This window comes from Pygocentrus nattereri, chromosome 8 (assembly GCF_015220715.1).
Source record: "Pygocentrus nattereri isolate fPygNat1 chromosome 8, fPygNat1.pri, whole genome shotgun sequence".
NCBI classification, from domain to species: Eukaryota; Metazoa; Chordata; class Actinopteri; order Characiformes; family Serrasalmidae; genus Pygocentrus; species Pygocentrus nattereri.
The window spans coordinates 36,949,303-36,968,710 of NC_051218.1; the positions used below are offsets into that span (position 1 = coordinate 36,949,303).

Below are 19,408 nucleotides of genomic sequence, written 5' to 3' on the forward strand. Positions count from 1 at the left end.
CCTCAGTGGCACATGTGTGCGGTTTAACTCACATCTGGTGAGAGTGCTCGAGTGCAATAGTTTAAAGCAACACTATGTAGGATTTGGGGATTTGGCGACCTCTCTGGTGCAAATGCGTAATTGCGCGCCACGTCATCGGTACATTTACATTTACAGCATTTAGCAGACTCACAAGAAGCGCTTTGTCTATCTAGAGAAAGTATTTTTGCTAGTTACCAATAGGTTAGAGAAAAAGACAGTCCTGAGCTCAGATACTGCTAGAAACAAAAAGTCACTGTAGATACAGAGAGAAAAAGGAACAGCAGTTACAGCAAGAGACTCTGCTGTACAGACAGCCAGGGGGAGTTCATTCCACCACTTGGGTGCCAGTACAGAGAACATTCTCGATGCTTGTCTTCCACGCGCCTTGAAGGATGGCGGGTCAAGCCGAGCTGTACTCGAAGCTCGAAGGGCTCATGGTACAGTTCGAGATTCATACAGTTCGGTACAATGTTGATTTTGCGTTTGAGACCTACACATCCTTAATTTTGAGCCTGTGCGTGTTACGTTACATGTCTGTACGTGACTACACTCACAATCTTGATCACAATGCTGTTGTCTGATTGGCTCCTTACTAAAACTGCTGGTAAGTAGGCTGGCGCTTGATTTCATGCACTGAACCCGGTTCACCATTTGCACTCAAATCTCCGCTCGTTCCCACATCGTGCGCAAGTTTTATGAATCAGACGCAGAGACGTCTGCACGTCATTAAAGGCATTCAAATCATCTTTTTTTTATACAACTATGAAGGCCAACGTGTGCAAACACCACATTATTCAGTCTCATAATTCCAGTGGAATGAACTAGCATGGATTCTGAAGTGGTGGATGTTGTTAATAACAGAAAATATGCAGCTATTACCTTTTTTACATTAAAGTCTCTCCTATTGTGAACCATATGCAACAGAAATACATGGGCATGTATTTTTATAATCAAATTCATTGCAGTCCATGCTGAAATGCATTCCAGACACTAGAATATATTTCAGAATGTATTGAAAATAGAAATGCATCATACAAAAGCAAATTTGAAGGTAGGAAAATAGCAAAAATGCTTGTCTAATGCACTTCGCTGTTTGGAATAGCCTTTAAAAACATTGTATTCCAGTATCTTACTTTGAATATGGCCAAAGCAAGTGTTGTGGGTGTTTATACACTGTGAAAATGGGATATTTTGTTTATTTGATGTACATTTTGTGTGTCTACCACATACATACACAGTTAATGCAAACTCAATACCATTCACTCAGTTCTTGTATGTTTAGTTATACACCGATCAGGCATAACATCTCCTCTTACTATATAGGTGCACTTTGTAGTTCTACAGTTACAGACTGTAGTCCATCTGTTTCTCTGATACTTTGTTAGCCCCCTTTTACCGTTTTTCAGTGGTCAGGACCCCTAGGACCCTCACAGAGAAGGTACTATTAAAAATTAAAATTAAAATATTTAGTCATCAGTCAACATATAGGGTGTAAACATTTCATGTAAACACATTCTGAGAGGGAGCTTTTAAAGGCACTAACACTATAGACATCCGGTTCCTATAACCATCACCATGAACAATTGTGAGTTTATAAGTTTCTCTACACTGGAGCATTTCACTTCAAACCAGTCTGAGCCACTTTGTTTGCATTTGACAAAATATATTCAAAATGTTCCCATTTAATGTATTTGGAACAAAGAAAAATGGAATGTGATTTTAGCTCAAAAACTTTTTTTCGTCTTTTATTTGTCAAAGATGTCAGAAATTCTGGGGGGAAAAATGTCTAAAAATATTTCAGAGTTTGCATTTGATCCAGATATGTAATCATTTCCAAAATCCATCTGTGCACTGTAAACCAAAAAGAGTCATGAACGTGGGGGCCGGGCAAGAGAAACAACACGTAACCTGTGTTGAAGCCTCTAATGTGCTTCAAGGACAGAAAAAGGACAGTGCGAATGAGGCTGAACGGTAATGAAAATGCTGAAATCAAAGGAGCGCTTAAATATTTGGAGAGCACCACTGTTGTTTAATTAACGTTCAATGGACTTAATTAACCAGCTACAGGCCGATCTGATGCAGAAATTAATCCCCGCTGCTGGATTTATGAAGGTGTTCACAGGGGGAAAGGCTTCTAGCTTTAACAGTCTGCGTGTGCACGAAGAGGTTCAAATGGAATCAGCTTCGCGCTCTGTTTAAGAACAAAGTGCTTATGGATTGCAGAACCCCGGAGCACTTAAACACAAAAACAGACACGGCGCTCTCTCTGACTCTGATGACCCGAGTGTAATAGCCATCAGTGTTGGGTAGATGGCTGTTAATTTGATTTTGTTTGACTGCTGGATGCACTCACATGCGCACTGTCACTCACAATGTTTTACTAAATATATCAGCCCAGCACACTCAATATGAAGCTCCACACACAGTACGTTATTTAAATTTCCAGTCAAAATGGCCCATTAAGTAAGTCAATGGAGAACTGTGGGTCTAAAATGATGTCTAGCTGCCAAAAAGCCATCACAGATAAAAGGACATGGACAGAAACAAAGGAAATTTATCCTAAAACTTTTTGTGATGTGGATCAGCCGAAAATGCAACCAACTTCTAAGACTAAACTTTGGAGATGTGGAAAAGTATCCCTGCAGATTTCTGTAATCATATTACTGACCTGTTGTCAGTACACCTTTCTAGTAAAAGGTTGGACCCCCTTTTGCCTTCAGAACTGCCTTAATTCTTTAAAAAGGTGTTGGAAACGTTCCTCAGAGATGTTGGTTGGTTATTTGAGTTACTGTTGCCTTTCTATCATCTCGAACCAGTCTGCCCATTCTCCTCTGACCTCTTACATCAACAAGGCATTTTCGTCCACACAACTGCCGCTCACTGGATACTTTCTCTTTTTTGGACCGTTCTCTGTAAACCCTAGAGATGGCTGTGTGTGAAAATCTCAGTAGATCAGCAGTTTCTGAAATACTCACACAAACCCGTCTGGCACCAACAACCACACCATGTTCAAAGTCACTTAAATCACCTTTCTCCCCATTCTGATGCTCGGTTCGTACTTCAGCAAGTTGTCTTGACCACCTCTACATGCCTTAATGCACTGAGTTGCTGCCGTGCGATTGGCTGATTAGCAGTGTGTACCTAATAAAGTGGCCAGTGAGTGTATGTACATTTGGTAGGGGTTCACCAATGAGTAGAAGACTGCATGACCAAATAGTGCAAGAATTAAAGAAAATGTTTTTCAACATAAAATAGCAAAGAACTTTGGGTTTTCATCATCCATGGTACATAATATCATTAAAGGGTTTAGAGAATCTGCAGAAATCTCTGTATGCAAGAGACAAGGCTAAAAAACAGTATTTGCTGGCCATGATCTTTGGGCCCTCAGACGGCACTGTAGTAAAGATGATTCTATAGTAGAAATCAGTGCATGTGCTCAGGAACACTTCTAAAAAACAACAGTTTGTCGCTGAATCCACAAATGCAAGTTAAAAGAAGAAACGGTACATAAATATGATCCAGAAATGCTTTTGGAAATCATGGACATGGTGTCATCTGGGCTAAAAGTAACTCAGCTCATTATCAGCACACAGTTCAAAAGCCAGTGTTCATGATGGTATAGCGGTGCATCAGTGCACATGGTATTCATGACATGCACATCTGTGAAGACATTAATGATGAATGATATATACATGTTTTGGCAATATATGCTGCCTTGATGTTTTTTTTTTCAGGGAAGGGCTTGATTATTTCAGCAAGTCAATATCAAAACACACCATGTACAGTATTGCTCGGTATTAAAAGAGTCCAAACTGGCCTGCCTGTAGTCCAGACGTGTCAGCCACTGATAACATTTGGCACATTATGAAATGAAAAAAAAACTACAAAGGAGACCCTGAACTGATGAGCTGCTGAAATCCTATATCAAACCAGAATGGAAAACATTTCACTTTCAAACCTTTCCTCAGATCCCAAATGGTTACAGAGTCGTTGACATCTTATTCAAAATGGGCACATATTAAAAAAAAAAAACAATAAAATTTCTCAGTTTCAACATTTGATTGTTGTATGTACCATTTTTAAATATAGGATTTAAATGATTTTCAATTTTTTTCATTTTTTATTTACATTTTGTGCAGCGTCCTAACTTTCAAAAAAGTACATACATATATGTGTGTGTGTGTGTGTTTGTGTTTGTGTGTGTATATATATATATATATATACACCCTATTCCAAAAAAGTATATATCGCTGTTGTCAGAACAAAACCTTGTATCTCCATTTTTGTCATTTTTCAGTTTTTGACATAATTTGAAAATGCTTGTTGGCCTTTACGTTGTAAATGAATTTAATGATGAATGGTCCAAAATAAATGGCCCAAAATGACTTGGAAAGACGTCTGGTTCCATTGACTTACATTAAAAATAAAGTGTTTTTTTTCCTTCTCCTGTAAAGTTACCATTTTGGAGATATTAGGTTCTGCATATGCTGACTCTTCTCTGTCTCTCTCTACACTTACACCAAGTATGTTTTCCTCCTTCTGCCATTTTTGGTGAAGCTGCAGCCCTCTTTTCATCTGAATTTCAATTGAATTTAACCGAATACATATGTATGCAAGAATAATCAACTTGGCTAGCTATGGTGTCTTCTGAAGATAATCCTAATCCTAAATGATGTTACCAAATCCATCCGAGGCATGCATTCATATGAGCAGAACACCTGTGAATTTGAATTTGTGGATATGAGCATCCATGCTTATGCTGATGTTTGTCTATAAGGACACAAGGGCTATTCTCAAACACACACGAGCAAGAGATCCTCACTTAGATCAGCGTGTTGATATACATCTGTAGCTAGAAGAACTTGTTGTTGTTTGTGGATCTGTACGGTTATATGTGTGTGATGTCTGCAGAGTGCGGATCCAGCAAGCTGTCTCTCACGCCCCAATTCCCCCAATGAGATTTGTTTGTGGCTAGGAGAGACGACAGTGGGCACCAAGAGCATTCACTTCACCTCTATGGAGTTGAAAAGCTCCCTCTGCTGGTGATTTCACCAAAAAGCTCCTTGAGTTTTGTATTCCACTTCAGCATTAACTTCCAAATGAGTGTCAAGCTCAGGCCCTCTGCCTGCAGAGATCAGCTTGTTTCCAATTAACACTGAATTCAACTCCTTAAGTTCTTGTTCTCCAGCTGACACATATGTTTGTCAGGTGCTCACAGCTTGTATATTTCTACAGTATAATTTCTAGAGAAAAGCACTGACAGTAAAATGGGAGCAGCACTAAGCATGAACCTAAGCTAACCATGCTCATTGTCAAGTATTAGCTAGAGGGGCATAAAGCCCCCCAGCATTGGGCTGTGGAGTGGTGGAACTGTGTTCTCTGGAGTGAAGGAGCTCCATCCATTACTTTCAGGATGAGTTGGCATGATCCAGAACTGATTATCCAACATCAGTACCTGACCTCTCTAATACTCTTGTGGCTGATTGCAATCACATCCTCACAGCAATGTTTCAACATCTAGCGTAAAACCTTCACAGAAGAGTAGATCCTGTTACTACAGAAATAAATGGACAACCACTCTTGATTTCAAAGAAACAAAGAATGAATGTCTACAAACTTTTGGACATGTACATACATGCGAACATACATAAAATACATTTGTATAGGTCAATAAAACTATTTTAATCAGTAGTGCTCGTGCAGATGAATAAGAACCATTCATTAAAAAATCAGTAATGAAAAACTCTGAATACCTACAACCAAGTTTATTATATTGAATTAAATAAATAATAGATATACAGATTACAAAGTACAGTTTGTACCTTTCATTAAATTAAATTTAGTGTTTATATAACTAGTTCAAGAAAAAAAAGCTATTCCCAGACCAGGTCATGAAAGCAATTCTCATACAGACTAAATAAACAAAATTTAAAAGCATAAATATGAATAAAACAAAGTAAATCAAAATTATGTGCACATTATAATAATGTGTCTTCTTCTTCTTCTTTCGGCTGCTCCCTTTAGGGGTCGCCACAGTGGATCATCTGCCTCCATCTTGCCTTATCCATTGCCTCCTCTACTTTCACACCAACCATCTCCATGTCCACCTTCACCACATGTCCATAAACCTTCTCTGAGGTCTACCTCTTCTGCTCCTACCCGGCAGCTCCATCTCCAACATTCTTTGCCCAATATATCCACTATTCCTCCTCAACACATGTCCAAACCATCTCAACCTGGCCTCTCTGGCTTTATCTCCAAACTGCTCCACCTTCACTGTCCCTCTGATCTGCTCATTTCTAATCTTGTCCATCCTTGTTACTCCCAACGAAAATCTCAGCATCTTCATCTGCGCCACCTCCAGCTCAGCCTCCTGTCTTTTAGACAGAGCCACAGTCTCCAAACCATCCATCATAGCAGGACGGACTACTGTCTTGTAAACCTTCCCTTTCACTCTTGCTGCTATCCTTCTGTCACACATCAGCCCTGACATCCGTCTCCACCCACTCCATCCTGCCTGCACCCTCTTCCCCACCTCTTTTTTGCACTGTCCATTGCTCTGGATGGTTGACCCAAGATATTTGAAGTCATCCACCTTTATGACCTCTACTCCTTGCATCTTCACCTTTCCACCTGCCTCCCTCTCATTCACACACATGTATTCCGTCTTATCTCTACTGTCCTTCATTCCTCTCCTCTCCAGTGCAAACCTCCACCTCTCCAGATTCTCTTCCACCTGCTCTCTACTCTCACCACAGATTACAATGTCATCTGCAAACATCATGGTCCATGGAGCCTCCTGCCTGACCTCATCTGTCAACCTGTCCATCACCATTGCAAATAAGAAGGGGCTCAAAGCTGATCCCTGATGTAACCCTACCTTCACCTTGAAACCATTTGTCACTCCAACTGCACACCTCACCACTGTCTCACTATCCTCATACATGTCCTGCACCACCCTAACATACTTTTCAGCTACACCTGACTTCCTCATACAGTACCACAGTTCCTGTCTTGGCACCCTATCATATGCCTTCTCTAGATCCACAAAACACATTGTAGCTCCTTCTGACCTTCTCTGTACTTCTCCACCAACACTCTCAATGTAAATATTGAATCTGTGGTACTCTTTCTGGGCATGAAACCAAACTGCTGCTCACTGATCTGGACCTCTCGCCTTAGCCTTGCTTCAACAACTCTTTCCCATACCTTCATGGTGTGGCTCATCAACCTTATACCTCTGTAGTTACTGCAGCTCTGCACATCACCCTTGTTCTTAAATGGGGGACCAGTACACTTCTTCTCCACTCATCAGGCATCCTCTCACTCTCCAGGATTTTGTTAAACAACCTGGTTAAAAAGTCCACTGCCTTCTCTCCTAAACATCTCCATACCTACATATCATATCACATACCATATCCACACTCTTCTTCTGAATACTCTCCTGGACTTCCTCATTCCACCACCAACTTTCCTTGTCTTCTTTCCTCTGACCAGACGAAACACCCAACACATTCTTGCCATAAACATTTTGATATTGATAACACATGAAAAACAGGTATTAGACTAAAATATTAATCTAAGTAAATACATGTGAATATGAATCGTAAAATATCAATTTAAAAGTTGCTATATAGGGCTTTTACTTTGAAAGCGAGTGCAGCGCTAAGAGGAAGTGAACCAGTTTGAGCCAGTTTGCAGTGTGTCCAGCAGTGAGAGGTCTCGGGCAGTTCAAAAACAACGGCAGATCATTTAGAAATAGGGCAAGTGGACTTAACTTGATCGATAACGAAAGAATAGATTTGAAACATGGACAGAATAAAAGACCCGTTTGGGATGGACCGTAACAGAAATCTGCAGTTTAAAAGGTAAGCTGTGCTGCCTTGTCGGGCTGATCGGGCCCTGTTTACGTAAAGCTGCCCTGCTCGGCAGTTGGCTTCCAGTTCGAATTTCCACGTTCCACCTTAAATGGTGCAGCAGTTAGTTAGCAATATAACGCCCGAGGTGCTAACTATTGCATTATTTAAGGTGTAACGGGAAAATTCGAACAGAAGCTGTCGAAAAGGTCGCCAACTTGTGCCTCGCGATAACGTTAGCTAGATATGGAGGACCGGGCTCCTGCTGCCAGCCCTGAGATAACACAGCAACGTCGGCATCACTTGCTTTCAGTTTTCTATCATACCTTAACCGAAGTGCACAAATACTAAAGTATACAAACAAACAATTAATGTTAAATATCAGCCTATTTAACTATTAATGCATACTAGTTAACTATTACTTAAACTGTTACTGCGTACGATTCCTGCTTAGTAGTTAGCAGACCGCATGTAATGTTACGTGAAAGGGGAATGCCACCATATTTTCAGAATTTCTGAGTGATTTAGACTTAAAGATGTAAACAGCGATCCAGAGCGGTTTATTGTGCAATGCTCCGTTCTAACCTTGCTCGGTCAGAATTGTTCGCAGTGGTGGGGATAGTAACCAGACAGTAGCTTATAAGCTCTATGCCCCTCACAGAAAGTAATTATGCTAAATGGTTATGAATACGCTGCCTGGTGTCTGCCTGAGTGAGTGCTTTACTGTGGATTTGTGGTGAAGGTTGACTGCGGAGAGGTACAAGCAGGCCTAAATAAGGCAAATTTGTTCATGAAGAAGACGTATTTTTTCAGATTGACCACCATCGTCAACATTTGATATAAAAGCTAAGACGGATAGTAAATAAAATGGCTATATTTGTGTTGTTGACATGGCGATTCATAACTGTAAAGAAATCTGAGTCTATGCGTTTTTCTATAGTTAACCATTTTGCATCCAGTTCTGACTTTCACATCACAGTGAAGAAATTGTGCAAATTTTAAAAATATTGGTGGCATTCCCCTTTAGCCTTTTTTTTAGTTAGACAGGTAGCCGAAGGTTAATTTCTTTAGTCCTTACGTTACATTGCATTAAGTTTATAAACTTAGCCTTGACAATCAGTTTATTTCATTTATTGATTTAAGTTTTTTGGCTGATTACTGATCTAATTGTTCAGATATTTAGGTCCCCTTTATCCAAGTTTAACTGTAAATATTAAGCTGATTCAGAATGTTAAGCTGATTCACAGTATATGTTATGTACAGTCGTGTGCAAAAGTGTGAGCACTCCAGTCAAAATACACTTTTAGTTGCTCTTTTTTTAGCTTAAATGTGGCGTGTTTCAGCAAAATCAAGTGCACATTTTTATGTTTGTCTTTTTATGCTTATGCATTTCGTTTTTAGTGAGGCATTGTGAGATTTCTAGAAGTTCAGTGAATGTGATTTGACTGTTTTTCTTACTTTTGTTTTTTTTAGAAGTTGAAGATGATTATTGGGGACTTTGAGGACTGGCTTCTAACATCAGCACCTTTCACCTCTGTCTCGTTCCCCAAATCCCCCAAAGTTCAATCCCAGGTGAGACTCGTCGTTTTTGTTTACAGCAATTATTTGACTTGAGTTCCTGAAAGTTTTGAATTATTTGCACTTGTGCGGAATGTAATGCTTGAGAGTAAATAAATAATTAAGTCATTTTCCTTTTCTTTGTTAAACACCTTAATTGTAGGCTTTTTATTTAGTAGCCAGTCTTGAGAAAAACTACTTTGAACTGTTTACTGCGTACTGTGAGATTAGTAATTTATATGAAACCCACATGTAATTTAGGTCGATATGAGAGTGAAGAATTAAAGTGAAGGTCCACACGTTGTTAAGTGGTTTAAAAGGCCTAGTGTTGATTTTTGCATTGCAAATCACATAACATTGAGTTTTGTGGCTGAAGGAAGGGGACCATGCATGTTTGCAATGTCAGTCTCTCACTGCGTTTTCTGTTAGACAGAAAGTTCCAGAGGGAGTCCTTGCTCATATCAGTGCAGCAGTTTAGAACGCATGGATTACTAACCGAACATTTGAACAAATTAATGTGCAGCTGATTTCATCTCCACTGTGATCGTATCATGTCTTTAAGACCTATTGTATATTGTTAATGTTAGTTCTTCCCCCGGATTCATGTTAATGCCTGGTGTAAATTGGGCCTAAGACTGCAGCTTATCACACAAACTGTGTGCCACCCCACCCACTAACTGCTTGGTAGTGAGGTGCAGGGTTTAAAAGAGGCAGTGAAGTAGTTGATGGCTCCACAAGTTCCTGATAAAACATTACTAAAAGTTCAGTAATGGAGAGGTAGCACTTCTTTTTCACCAAAACATTCTAAAGAAGTGATGTTCTGTATATTTTGTACTGTCTAGCTGCTGTTGCAGTCATGTTTTAAAGTGAAAGGCAGTTGCTCAGTCTGGCCCGAGTCTACAGAACGTCATTCTGATGCACTTTAGCTGAACGAGAGAGAAATTATTCTGTATTTTTCTCTGTAACAGGATCTCTTTTAGCCGGAGTCCTGTGCTACATTGTATCTGACATCAACAGTGACATCAACAGTCATGGGTGGCAATGAAGGTGGAGGACGTGGATTGGATCGATGGAGCCTTTTTGGGGTGCGTCCCGTCGTGCAGAAATCCCCCACGGACCCGGGGTCTGACTCCAGCAATCCTGGTGACAATTCTCATGTTCTTTCAATTTTAACATAGGCAGCTATTATATTATAATTGTGAGTTCGTCCTCTCAGTTAAAAATATGTGAAACGTGGTACATAGTATTATACTTACATTTAATGTAAAGGGGGGGGGTCCTTCAACACTATATTAAAATATATATGTCCAATTTGTTTGCAGATAAATGTAAAAATAAATAAATAAATAATAATTCCAGTATAATAGTCTTGTGCAACTTTGTTTCAAATATTAATCAGAGGCTGTAGAACTAAAATTTTATTCCAGAGCGAATAACAGAGCTGTAGGTGATTCTGTAATGATAAAGTTCCAATAAAATTGATATCCAGAGATTATTTGCTTTCAAAAGTGATTAAATCTTGATGATGGCTTAGATGATTGTAAAGGAATAATTACAGTGTTATTTAATATTTTGTTATTGTTCCCAGATACTTGAAACACTGAATTAAAACATGTAAAATTACCTTTTGATGTTAGTAATAATTTTTAGTAAAAGTTAATGTATTTAAAATAATGAATTAACAGTATAACGAGTGATTTCATGCAGGTAGTGAAGCACTTACAAAAATGAATCCACTTCTTTTAGGCTAAGACGTACACCTGTAAGCAAAAGATTGGACACCCTTGGTCTAATCAAGTTGTGTTGATCGAAAAGAAGTGAAAATAAGTTCAGGGAAGAAACTTAAATGAGGCATTTTTCTAAAAAGATTTTGGTGCTTAGTTTCTGTTTATTTGTTTAACATATTTGGGGTAAAAATAAGTTAAATTCAGTAAATAAGCAGTAATTGTGTTTAAAAAAAAAAAAAACTTTTTCAGATTACATTCTGCTGTAGAATGTCCAGTGATATACTTTGACCAGTTTCCATTTACCCTTTTAACTAACGTGCCTGTACAGATAACAAAATGTGTTCAGTTTACACAGCTGAGTAACCGAATGTAACCGAAAGATGTATCTGACCATCTCCAAAGGTGGTTTGATTGTAGTCTGCTCGCAATGCATGCTTGGGCGTGTTTACATGTAGTCAAGCAGTCAGGTAAAATCTGAACGTGATCTTATCATGAGAACCCATGCTGAAGATGTAAACAGGCCCAAAATGTGCAGCAATAGCTTTCTGTAGAGCAGGGGTTCCCAATCCCAGTCCTGACGAGGCCTTTGCTCTGCACATCTTTGTAGTTTCCCTACTTTACACAGCTCACCCAGCCAATTAGGTTCTTGTCAATTTGTTAATGAGCTGTACCAGGTGTGCTCACTGAGACCAATCACAACAATGCATAGTGGTGGGTCACCAGCACTAAGATTGAGAACCCCTGCTGTACAGGATGTGTGCTTATTTTCACTTGAAAGATCAACAAAACTTTTGATCAAAAAAACAGATTTGACAAGGGGCGTCTGCTGTACATAGTGGAAGAAACCTCGTTTTCAATATAGTATTTAAAAAAAGAATAATTTTTTTTATAGTTATGTATTTGTCATATTCAGTTGGTGTCTTGCTGAAAAACATTGACTGTCTTATCTATTAATCCTTACTATACGCCTGTTCTCAGGGGGATTCAGTCTGCAGTCGTATTTCGGAGTTCAGAAGTCAACAACTCTGGATGGTATCAAGACCCAAGTAAACCTCATGGTTGAAGATCCAGCCAACTTAAAGTCTGCCAAGGTGGATGTAGCAGCTGTGGAGGGGAAAAAACCAGCCCCCCACAAACTCAAGCACCGAGATATGAACATTCTCACCCCATCAGGCTTCTGACGTCTACATCCGCCTTCTCCTGCCCTCAGGTCACCTGCAAATGTCCACATAATCCACATACTCGCTCTGGAACCCCTTCTAGTCCTCTTCCCCCACCAAGCATACAAAGGGTCATATTAGCAGCATTCAGACAGGCACACAAATTAGACGTCCATTTGCGCACAAGTACATTATACACACACACACAAACACCCATGTATTCCGTGTACATTGACCACTTTGTGGTGCCAAACGTCACTGTTCAAATTAAAGCTGGTAGAAACATTTGAGACAAATTTCACAACATGTAGCCCTGATGTAATTCTCAGTGCTTTATTTTCTGAAGTTGATTGTTGTGACTTTGAATTGAGTGGTTATAGTGACATTCCTTCCATACCAGAAGATGTTAAGATGTAGGTTATGGCTTTGGTAGGTGAAGCTGATTTTCAAACCTGTGAAAGATAACGTCTGCCATTTCTGAATGTGATGAAAATGTTATTGTGCCACTCAAGACAGACCACTTTGAGCAAGGTATTTCAATGGTGCACAAGTAACTTGATTCAACAGTAGGCTTCCAACAATATGAGGGATAGTTCTGTTTGAATAGTGAGTCCATTCAAATCCAAACACTTGTTTTAGCTTTGATAGTCTTAAGTCTCAGCAGAGTGAGACATTTAAGGACATTATTACTGATCATTGGCTTGTTTTATGGGTCAAAGTAATCAGGTCTTTCTACACTTGGGTACTTGAAATTCGGTAAGGTTTCCCTTGTATTGTTTTTGGTAGACATACTGCTGGAACAGGTTTTTGCCATTTAAGTGCTAGTTTTGTGATGTGTGTAATGATAGCATTACTACATTCATTTAACGTTTTGCTCTGTCTTAACAGGATCTTTTTTTTCGGTTTAAGAATGCATGAGATTGAGGTGTTTGTGTCCCATAGTCCCCCAGTCCATAAGCAAAATCATTGCACAGTATGTATCGACATGGTTGAAGCACTACATTGCCGTCACTACATTTTGCACCATTTTATGCCAACTCCGTTTTTAACCACTTGTACTCTTCATGCTCCCTACACAATTTTATAGACACTTCATTGATCACTGTTTGTTTGCAGTTGCAAATCTTTCATAATCCTTGTGTAACTCTTGCAGATAGTTTGATACCCCATTAGACCTTTTTGTAGTGGTGAATTTTATCATTTGTTATCCACTGATAGAATTTTAATACTAGTGATGTCGCTTTTGCATTCCAGTTTGTACATTAACACATTTTATGTATTGTACTGTATATATTTTTTTTCTGCTGTGCAGCTGCTCAATTTGAGTATGATGCTTAAAATAAAGTTTTATTTGCAATAAAAGCATCACATTAATCCAAACTTATTTTCTTTTGATTCATTTTATATATTTGATCGAAATAATAGTGGATAAAACAATGATTTATGATTTAAGTTGACTTGACAAAGCTCTTCCTATTATTCTGTGCTGTAGGCTACATTATTGTTTCTCCACTCACTCGTAGAGCACTGCTGCACTCACAGCGCAGCTTTGCTCCATGTGTCAGGCCCGCTAGCCTCTCTTAGCGGCGGGCAAGGGGGTGTAACAGCACAGTGGTCGCAAGGGTTAACCAGCATTTCACAGAGGTGGTCTAACCGGAGGTACATGCATTGCAGCCCACGGCCCTAGTAGGTATATATGAGGTCTAGCACTGCATTAACGTGACATTCACTGCTTATCAGGATGTTAAGCGCCCGAGCAGAAATGATGTTAAGTTCCACATTTTAACAGTGCAATTAAAAATTAGAAATATGGCGCAAGAATGCGTTGACAAAACATTGTCATGTCGCCACACTGTGCTGTGAGTAGGCCAGTTTTTGAAGAGAAGAAATGTTTATGTTGGACTATTTCAGGGTTATTCATACAGGGACCTTTTATAGTAAAGAGCCAGTGTGGGGGTGGAGTGGTGGGTTTTCTGGACTGAGCAGGGGGCTGTGTTAGCTTTTAGTGCTGGAGCGACTGGGTTTATGCTCGCTGGGTTTGGTGCCGTTTCCAGCAAAATAAAATAAAACCCCCAAAAAAACCTGCTCCATGGATTGAAACTTCGATTCATCTAAGTTTTTCCCAAGAATTGTGACTGTTACTGTGTTTTGCAGGATGCATTTATTGATGGCCTACATTTGGTTAAAAAAAAATCCGAATCCCAGAGTTAAAAGAGGAAAACTTACCCGTTCCGGATACCCACTCAATAATTGAATATTTGGGTCTAGCCTTATACCTCTTACATGTACACTTCCGTGAGCTTGCATCCAAGCAACCACCTGGAACATTATATCTATACCTTGTAACTGGATCAAAAACTCAGCTTTACATAACTAAGAAACTCAAAAAAGTCTGCTTTTATTAGTGAGGTATGGTTCACTTTAAATTAAAAAAACATGCTTGCACTTGCTTGATGATTAATGGGAGGGGAAGTGAAACATGATATTGGTTAAAATTATTTTCAAAGCCTTACAAAAGTTGAAATAAGAATTTACAGAATAATGAATTGCTCTTAATCTGACCAGAGTGTGAACTAACAAGGTTAAAATGGCCTGTTTTAAATGATTTTCAATGCCAGAAGCCAGTACTGTCTAAACTGACTGGGTCGCTCATGTCAACTTTGTTTGATCTAATTTACTTCATTTTAAATGAACACAGTTCCTGTAAAAGGCAGTCATCAAAAATACCAGTGCACTGTTTACTTTTTACAAACTATACATTTATTTTATAAAACGCATCATGAGAAGCATAATTGATGTCAAGCAGTCGCTGAGAGAGTTATTTCTTACTTCTCAAATAAATCTCAACGATAAATACAAATACAACGTTCAGCAGCAACATTTCTCAAAATGATACCATAAGAAATTCCCAATGTTGATGAAAACTGAAGCGGAGGAAAAAAAAAAAGCAAGCTTTACAGTAAAGTTTACAAGATTCTTTCCAGCCGTTTTATATTGTTACTTCATGTTGTGTTGTGACAATCATTTACATTGTTAATATCAATCAATATAATTGTCTGCTAAATGAAAAGATATGGCTTTGTGTACATTCTTTCTTAATTAGATGTAAAAATCTAAAGCAAATATGACAGGTGTGTAAAAACTAATACAGGTGTGCTCGTATGTCAGTATGAATAACTTGGAGGTAACTTGGCTGCTTCATACTGCAAGACTTGCACACACTTTCCTTTCTGGGAAGTCGCGCTCCATAACTCAGAGATGAGCAAAGAGGCTTTCCCAACACTTCTGTGAGCTCTGAACCTGAAGAAAGGGCTTGAAGGAATTCATACAGATAAGAAAGATGCTCCTGTGGCTAACTGTGATCAAGGCCTTAAAACATTTCTTTCACATTTGTACTTTCACCAAGTTTTCATTTTCAAAAGGCCATTAATAAAAGAGCAGAAAACCAAATTTGAATGTGATATTTAAATCAAATGACAGTAATTGGATATAGCATACAAAATATCTCAACAAAAGAATGCCAACAGAATATAATACAATCTATTAGTTTACATATCTTAAAAAATACAGTAACACACTAATCTCCCTCAAATGTTCCATCATTTTATGAACCACTGTGTACTCTTACCATGTAAATGTGTCACCAGGTATAAAAATATAGGGAAAAAGCTGTTGAAAATAGGCCTGTCGAACATCTTGAAATTTTAGCCGACAATTAAATGCCATATAGCTAGCTGCAATTAAAATTCAATTGTCTTCTTTTGTTCACTGTATGCAACTGTTAATGCATAAGCCTACAGTGGCCTGTCTTGCTTCCCTAGCTGTTGATATTTAGTAGCTCGCAACTGACGAGAGAAACAGCACAAACGCCAATAAACAAACATTCTCACCGCCGCCCTCTAGAGGTGTTTTTAACAAATAGTATTCACCGCCGCCCTCGAAAGGTGTTATTAACAAACATCAAATAAACAAATATTTCTCACTGCTGCCCTCAAAGGTGTATTAACAGAGAACTTGTTGAGAGTAGAATTACCACTCTGCAATGTCTTTCTCAAACACTAGAGGGTGCTCCAGAGTGAGTCCAAAATGAATGGGTTGATGAGGAGCATTTGAGCAAAATCATAGTTCATAAATGCTTAAACATGTTTAATGTAAAGTACATTCATTACCTGAACAGTGAAAGTTATAAAATATTTCAATACTGCTATATATTTTTAAGAGCTTTTCAACTCCAGCTATAGGAGTTTAAAACGGGACCTCATGTAGGTCCATGAAGTCAGTGAGCGTGAACAGCTCCGCTCGCCAACCAATCAGCACTCACTAGCAGTAATTCCCACCTTATGCTGCCCAAAACCTGTTTGCTGTAGATAAAGGAAAGATATAGGCGAGTTTTCTTTGCTTTTTTACTTTCTAAAAGTAAAGGAAAGTTCTGGGCGAGTGATTAGAAACTATTTTAACTGTTCGTTTTTAGCCGTTGAGCTCCATTCACTCCCATTCATTGAGTACTCCCTCGTGGGCTCATTCTGCTGTTTAGCAGTCCTGTTTTTGATGTAACAGGAGAAATAGGAAGTGGCCAGGATCCTCATAAACTGGCTCTGGTATTAGCAAACATCAAATAAACAAACATTACTCACCGCCTCCCTCTAAAGGCATTAACAAAAATCAAATAAACATTACTCACTGCTGCCCTCTAAAGGTGTTATTAATAAACATCAAAGAAACAAATATTACTCGCCTCGGCCCTCTATAGGCATTAATAATAAACATCAAATAAACAAATGCTACTCACTACTGTCATCTAAATGTGTTATAACCAAACATCAAATAAACATTACTCACTGCTGCCCTCTAAAGGTGTTGTAGCACCAGTCAAATGTTTTTGTTGTTAGTGTAAGACCTATGAAGAGTCTATAAATGCATTTTCTGTTTTCTTTCATTTACATGTACAGTCATCTGTAAAAGTTTGAGCACCCTGGTCAAGTTACATTTTATGTTGAAAATAATACACAGTAATAATATAGATTGTATCATAATATATTAAAACACATCCTCTACAGAGAACACACTCCCGCACATGATCCTGCACAATTACTGTTTATTTGCTGAGTTTAAAAAACAAAAAATGTATGTTTTATTTTTTCCAGCATGTTAAATTCAGTAATGCCCCAAGGCTTGCAGAAAAAAACGCTATATTTAATTTCTTTTCACATAGAATTTCACTAAAGGGTGTTCAGACCTTTACGAATGACTGTATTTGGTTCAACACACTTGTTTCAGTTACAAAATAAACACATGATTGTGGAAGTTTACAGCTGTGGAAAAAAATCGTGGTCAGCTTAAACAGCTGCACTTGGCTGAAATAATTGTGATCTGGTGATGATGTAATAGTTGTGACAGGCCTACTGAAGATTGTTGTAAATCACAGGGAGAGTAGAAAAAAAGCACAACAACAATAGTAGAAATGAGAAACAACAAGAGATGATTGATACATCATCAGAAAACCTCAAAATCATTTAGCTCTTCGATATAAATTCCATGCCAGGCATTCCTTTTGGCACTGTTACAAACGGTCAGCTTGCGCTAATGAAGCCAATCTCAGGGTTGTCATCCTTCCTGTAGCTACTGAACAGCTAGTGTGAAACATCCTCAGTGGAATATGTGGACGATCATGAGAGCCCGGTATGTCCCTGTTAGCCCTTATGATGGAGGGCAGTTTGCCGGTCTTCAGTTCCCAGTGTGAAGATGTGGCTGATTTGAGCGGTTAACTCCTCCGTTCGCAGAGTCAAGGTTGGGAGAGGCGCTTTCGCTTGAGTTTCTGGAGCATCCCTTCGTCCTTTAAAAACAGACAAGCAGCTTTACCTCCGGATATCTGTGCATCGGTTGAACATGCTCGTGCAGCATTCTTGAAGCAAGAAAGCAAACTGCAAGATTCCTCCGTTGGTCCATTCAGTTCAGCAAATTCTTTTGGATTACATAACCCAAATTTGTCCCAGATACGCAAAAAGATAAAGCAAACGCAGCATCCGTCATTTAGTCCGAAACTGATTTAGAAAAGAATACTGTAGGTAATTCTTTGGCTGAGGAAGGTCATTAAAGTCTTATCTTACATTAAAAAAAAGAAAATCTTTCAAAAAATAGGAGGTCGCATCAAATCTGCAATATATACTATATGAATATGTACAGACACGGTGCTTCGTGTTAGTCATCACTGCAAAAAGAACAACACACATGTTAGAGACAGGCACCCAAAATTTCAAACAAGAGTAATAGTACTGTGATATTGTACTGAAGGGGAAGTCCACCGATTTTTCAAAATGCTTAATTCAGTGGCTGAGTTGTAAACAAAGTCATTTGGAGTGGTTTGGTGAGAAGTTATAGCCATATAGCCATTTTATTTGATGAGTGAGCCTACACTCTGTTTTTATGTTCATTTTTTACCAAACTGGTTAATTTTAAGACTTAAAATTAAAATTTAATTTTTATTTTAGGTTAAAATCTAATTGCTTTAAATGACCCTTTAGCTCAATTACGTTACCGTTAAGGTAAATAATTGAACATTCCATTTTGTCACAACCAAAACAGTAATAAGGTCTCTAAAACTTTAACAAATGTTTCAGTAGTGATTGTTTCTGTAATGACAATTTTAACTCATTTTAAGCAGAACTCAAAAACACAAGCCAGATTTTGAGACACATTTACTTCAAAACAATGAGATCAAACTGCTCACCATGTGGCCATGGTGCTCTGAAATGCAGGGGTGTGGCTAAAATAAGGCTCCACCTCTGGACTAAAACTGGACTAAAACACGTGAAAACATGTAGCAGCGTTGTTTGAGTAAAGTTCTTTGTTTAAATATTGAAAACAAGATGAATTTTCCTAACTTCAGATGAAATCAAAACTATATTTTAAAAAAACAGCAGCATGAAAACAAACATAAATACTCTCACAACTGTAAATTTCAGGGACAATTTTGTATATATTGAGGTTATTAATATCCTATTAATGCTTTGGGTTTTAGGGAGCTTTTAGAGGCATTAACCACTTCAGATGCAGTGAACAATTGTGACTTGGTAAGGTTCTTTAGAAT

The 19,408-nt window shown here is 38.5% G+C and overlaps 1 protein-coding gene and 1 long non-coding RNA gene across 6 annotated transcripts in view; one reads left to right on the forward strand and one right to left on the reverse strand.

Annotated features, from left to right (window-relative positions):
- Positions 1-7,690: 7,690 nt before the first annotated feature.
- LOC108424165 lies at positions 7,691-13,701 on the forward strand. The gene is made up of 4 exons (XR_001857608.2): positions 7,691-7,889; positions 9,351-9,449; positions 10,403-10,577; positions 12,140-13,701. It is a non-coding gene; the product is annotated as an uncharacterized LOC108424165 (long non-coding RNA).
- A 1,357-nt stretch (positions 13,702-15,058) lies between these two features.
- The window catches only part of si:dkeyp-44a8.4 (collagen alpha-1(XXIII) chain), a 204,971-nt gene continuing 200,621 nt past the window's right edge, over positions 15,059-19,408 (reverse strand). For 3 of the 5 annotated variants that reach the window (XM_037540737.1, XM_037540735.1, XM_037540736.1), the window contains one exon: positions 15,059-18,154. In XM_037540737.1, coding sequence (XP_037396634.1) covers positions 18,104-18,154 — 51 coding nt within the window. In that variant the 3' untranslated portion in view covers positions 15,059-18,103. Of the gene's footprint in view, positions 18,530-19,408 lie in introns of all 5 variants that reach the window. The other 2 variants (XM_037540738.1, XM_037540739.1) reach the window with 1 other exon arrangement.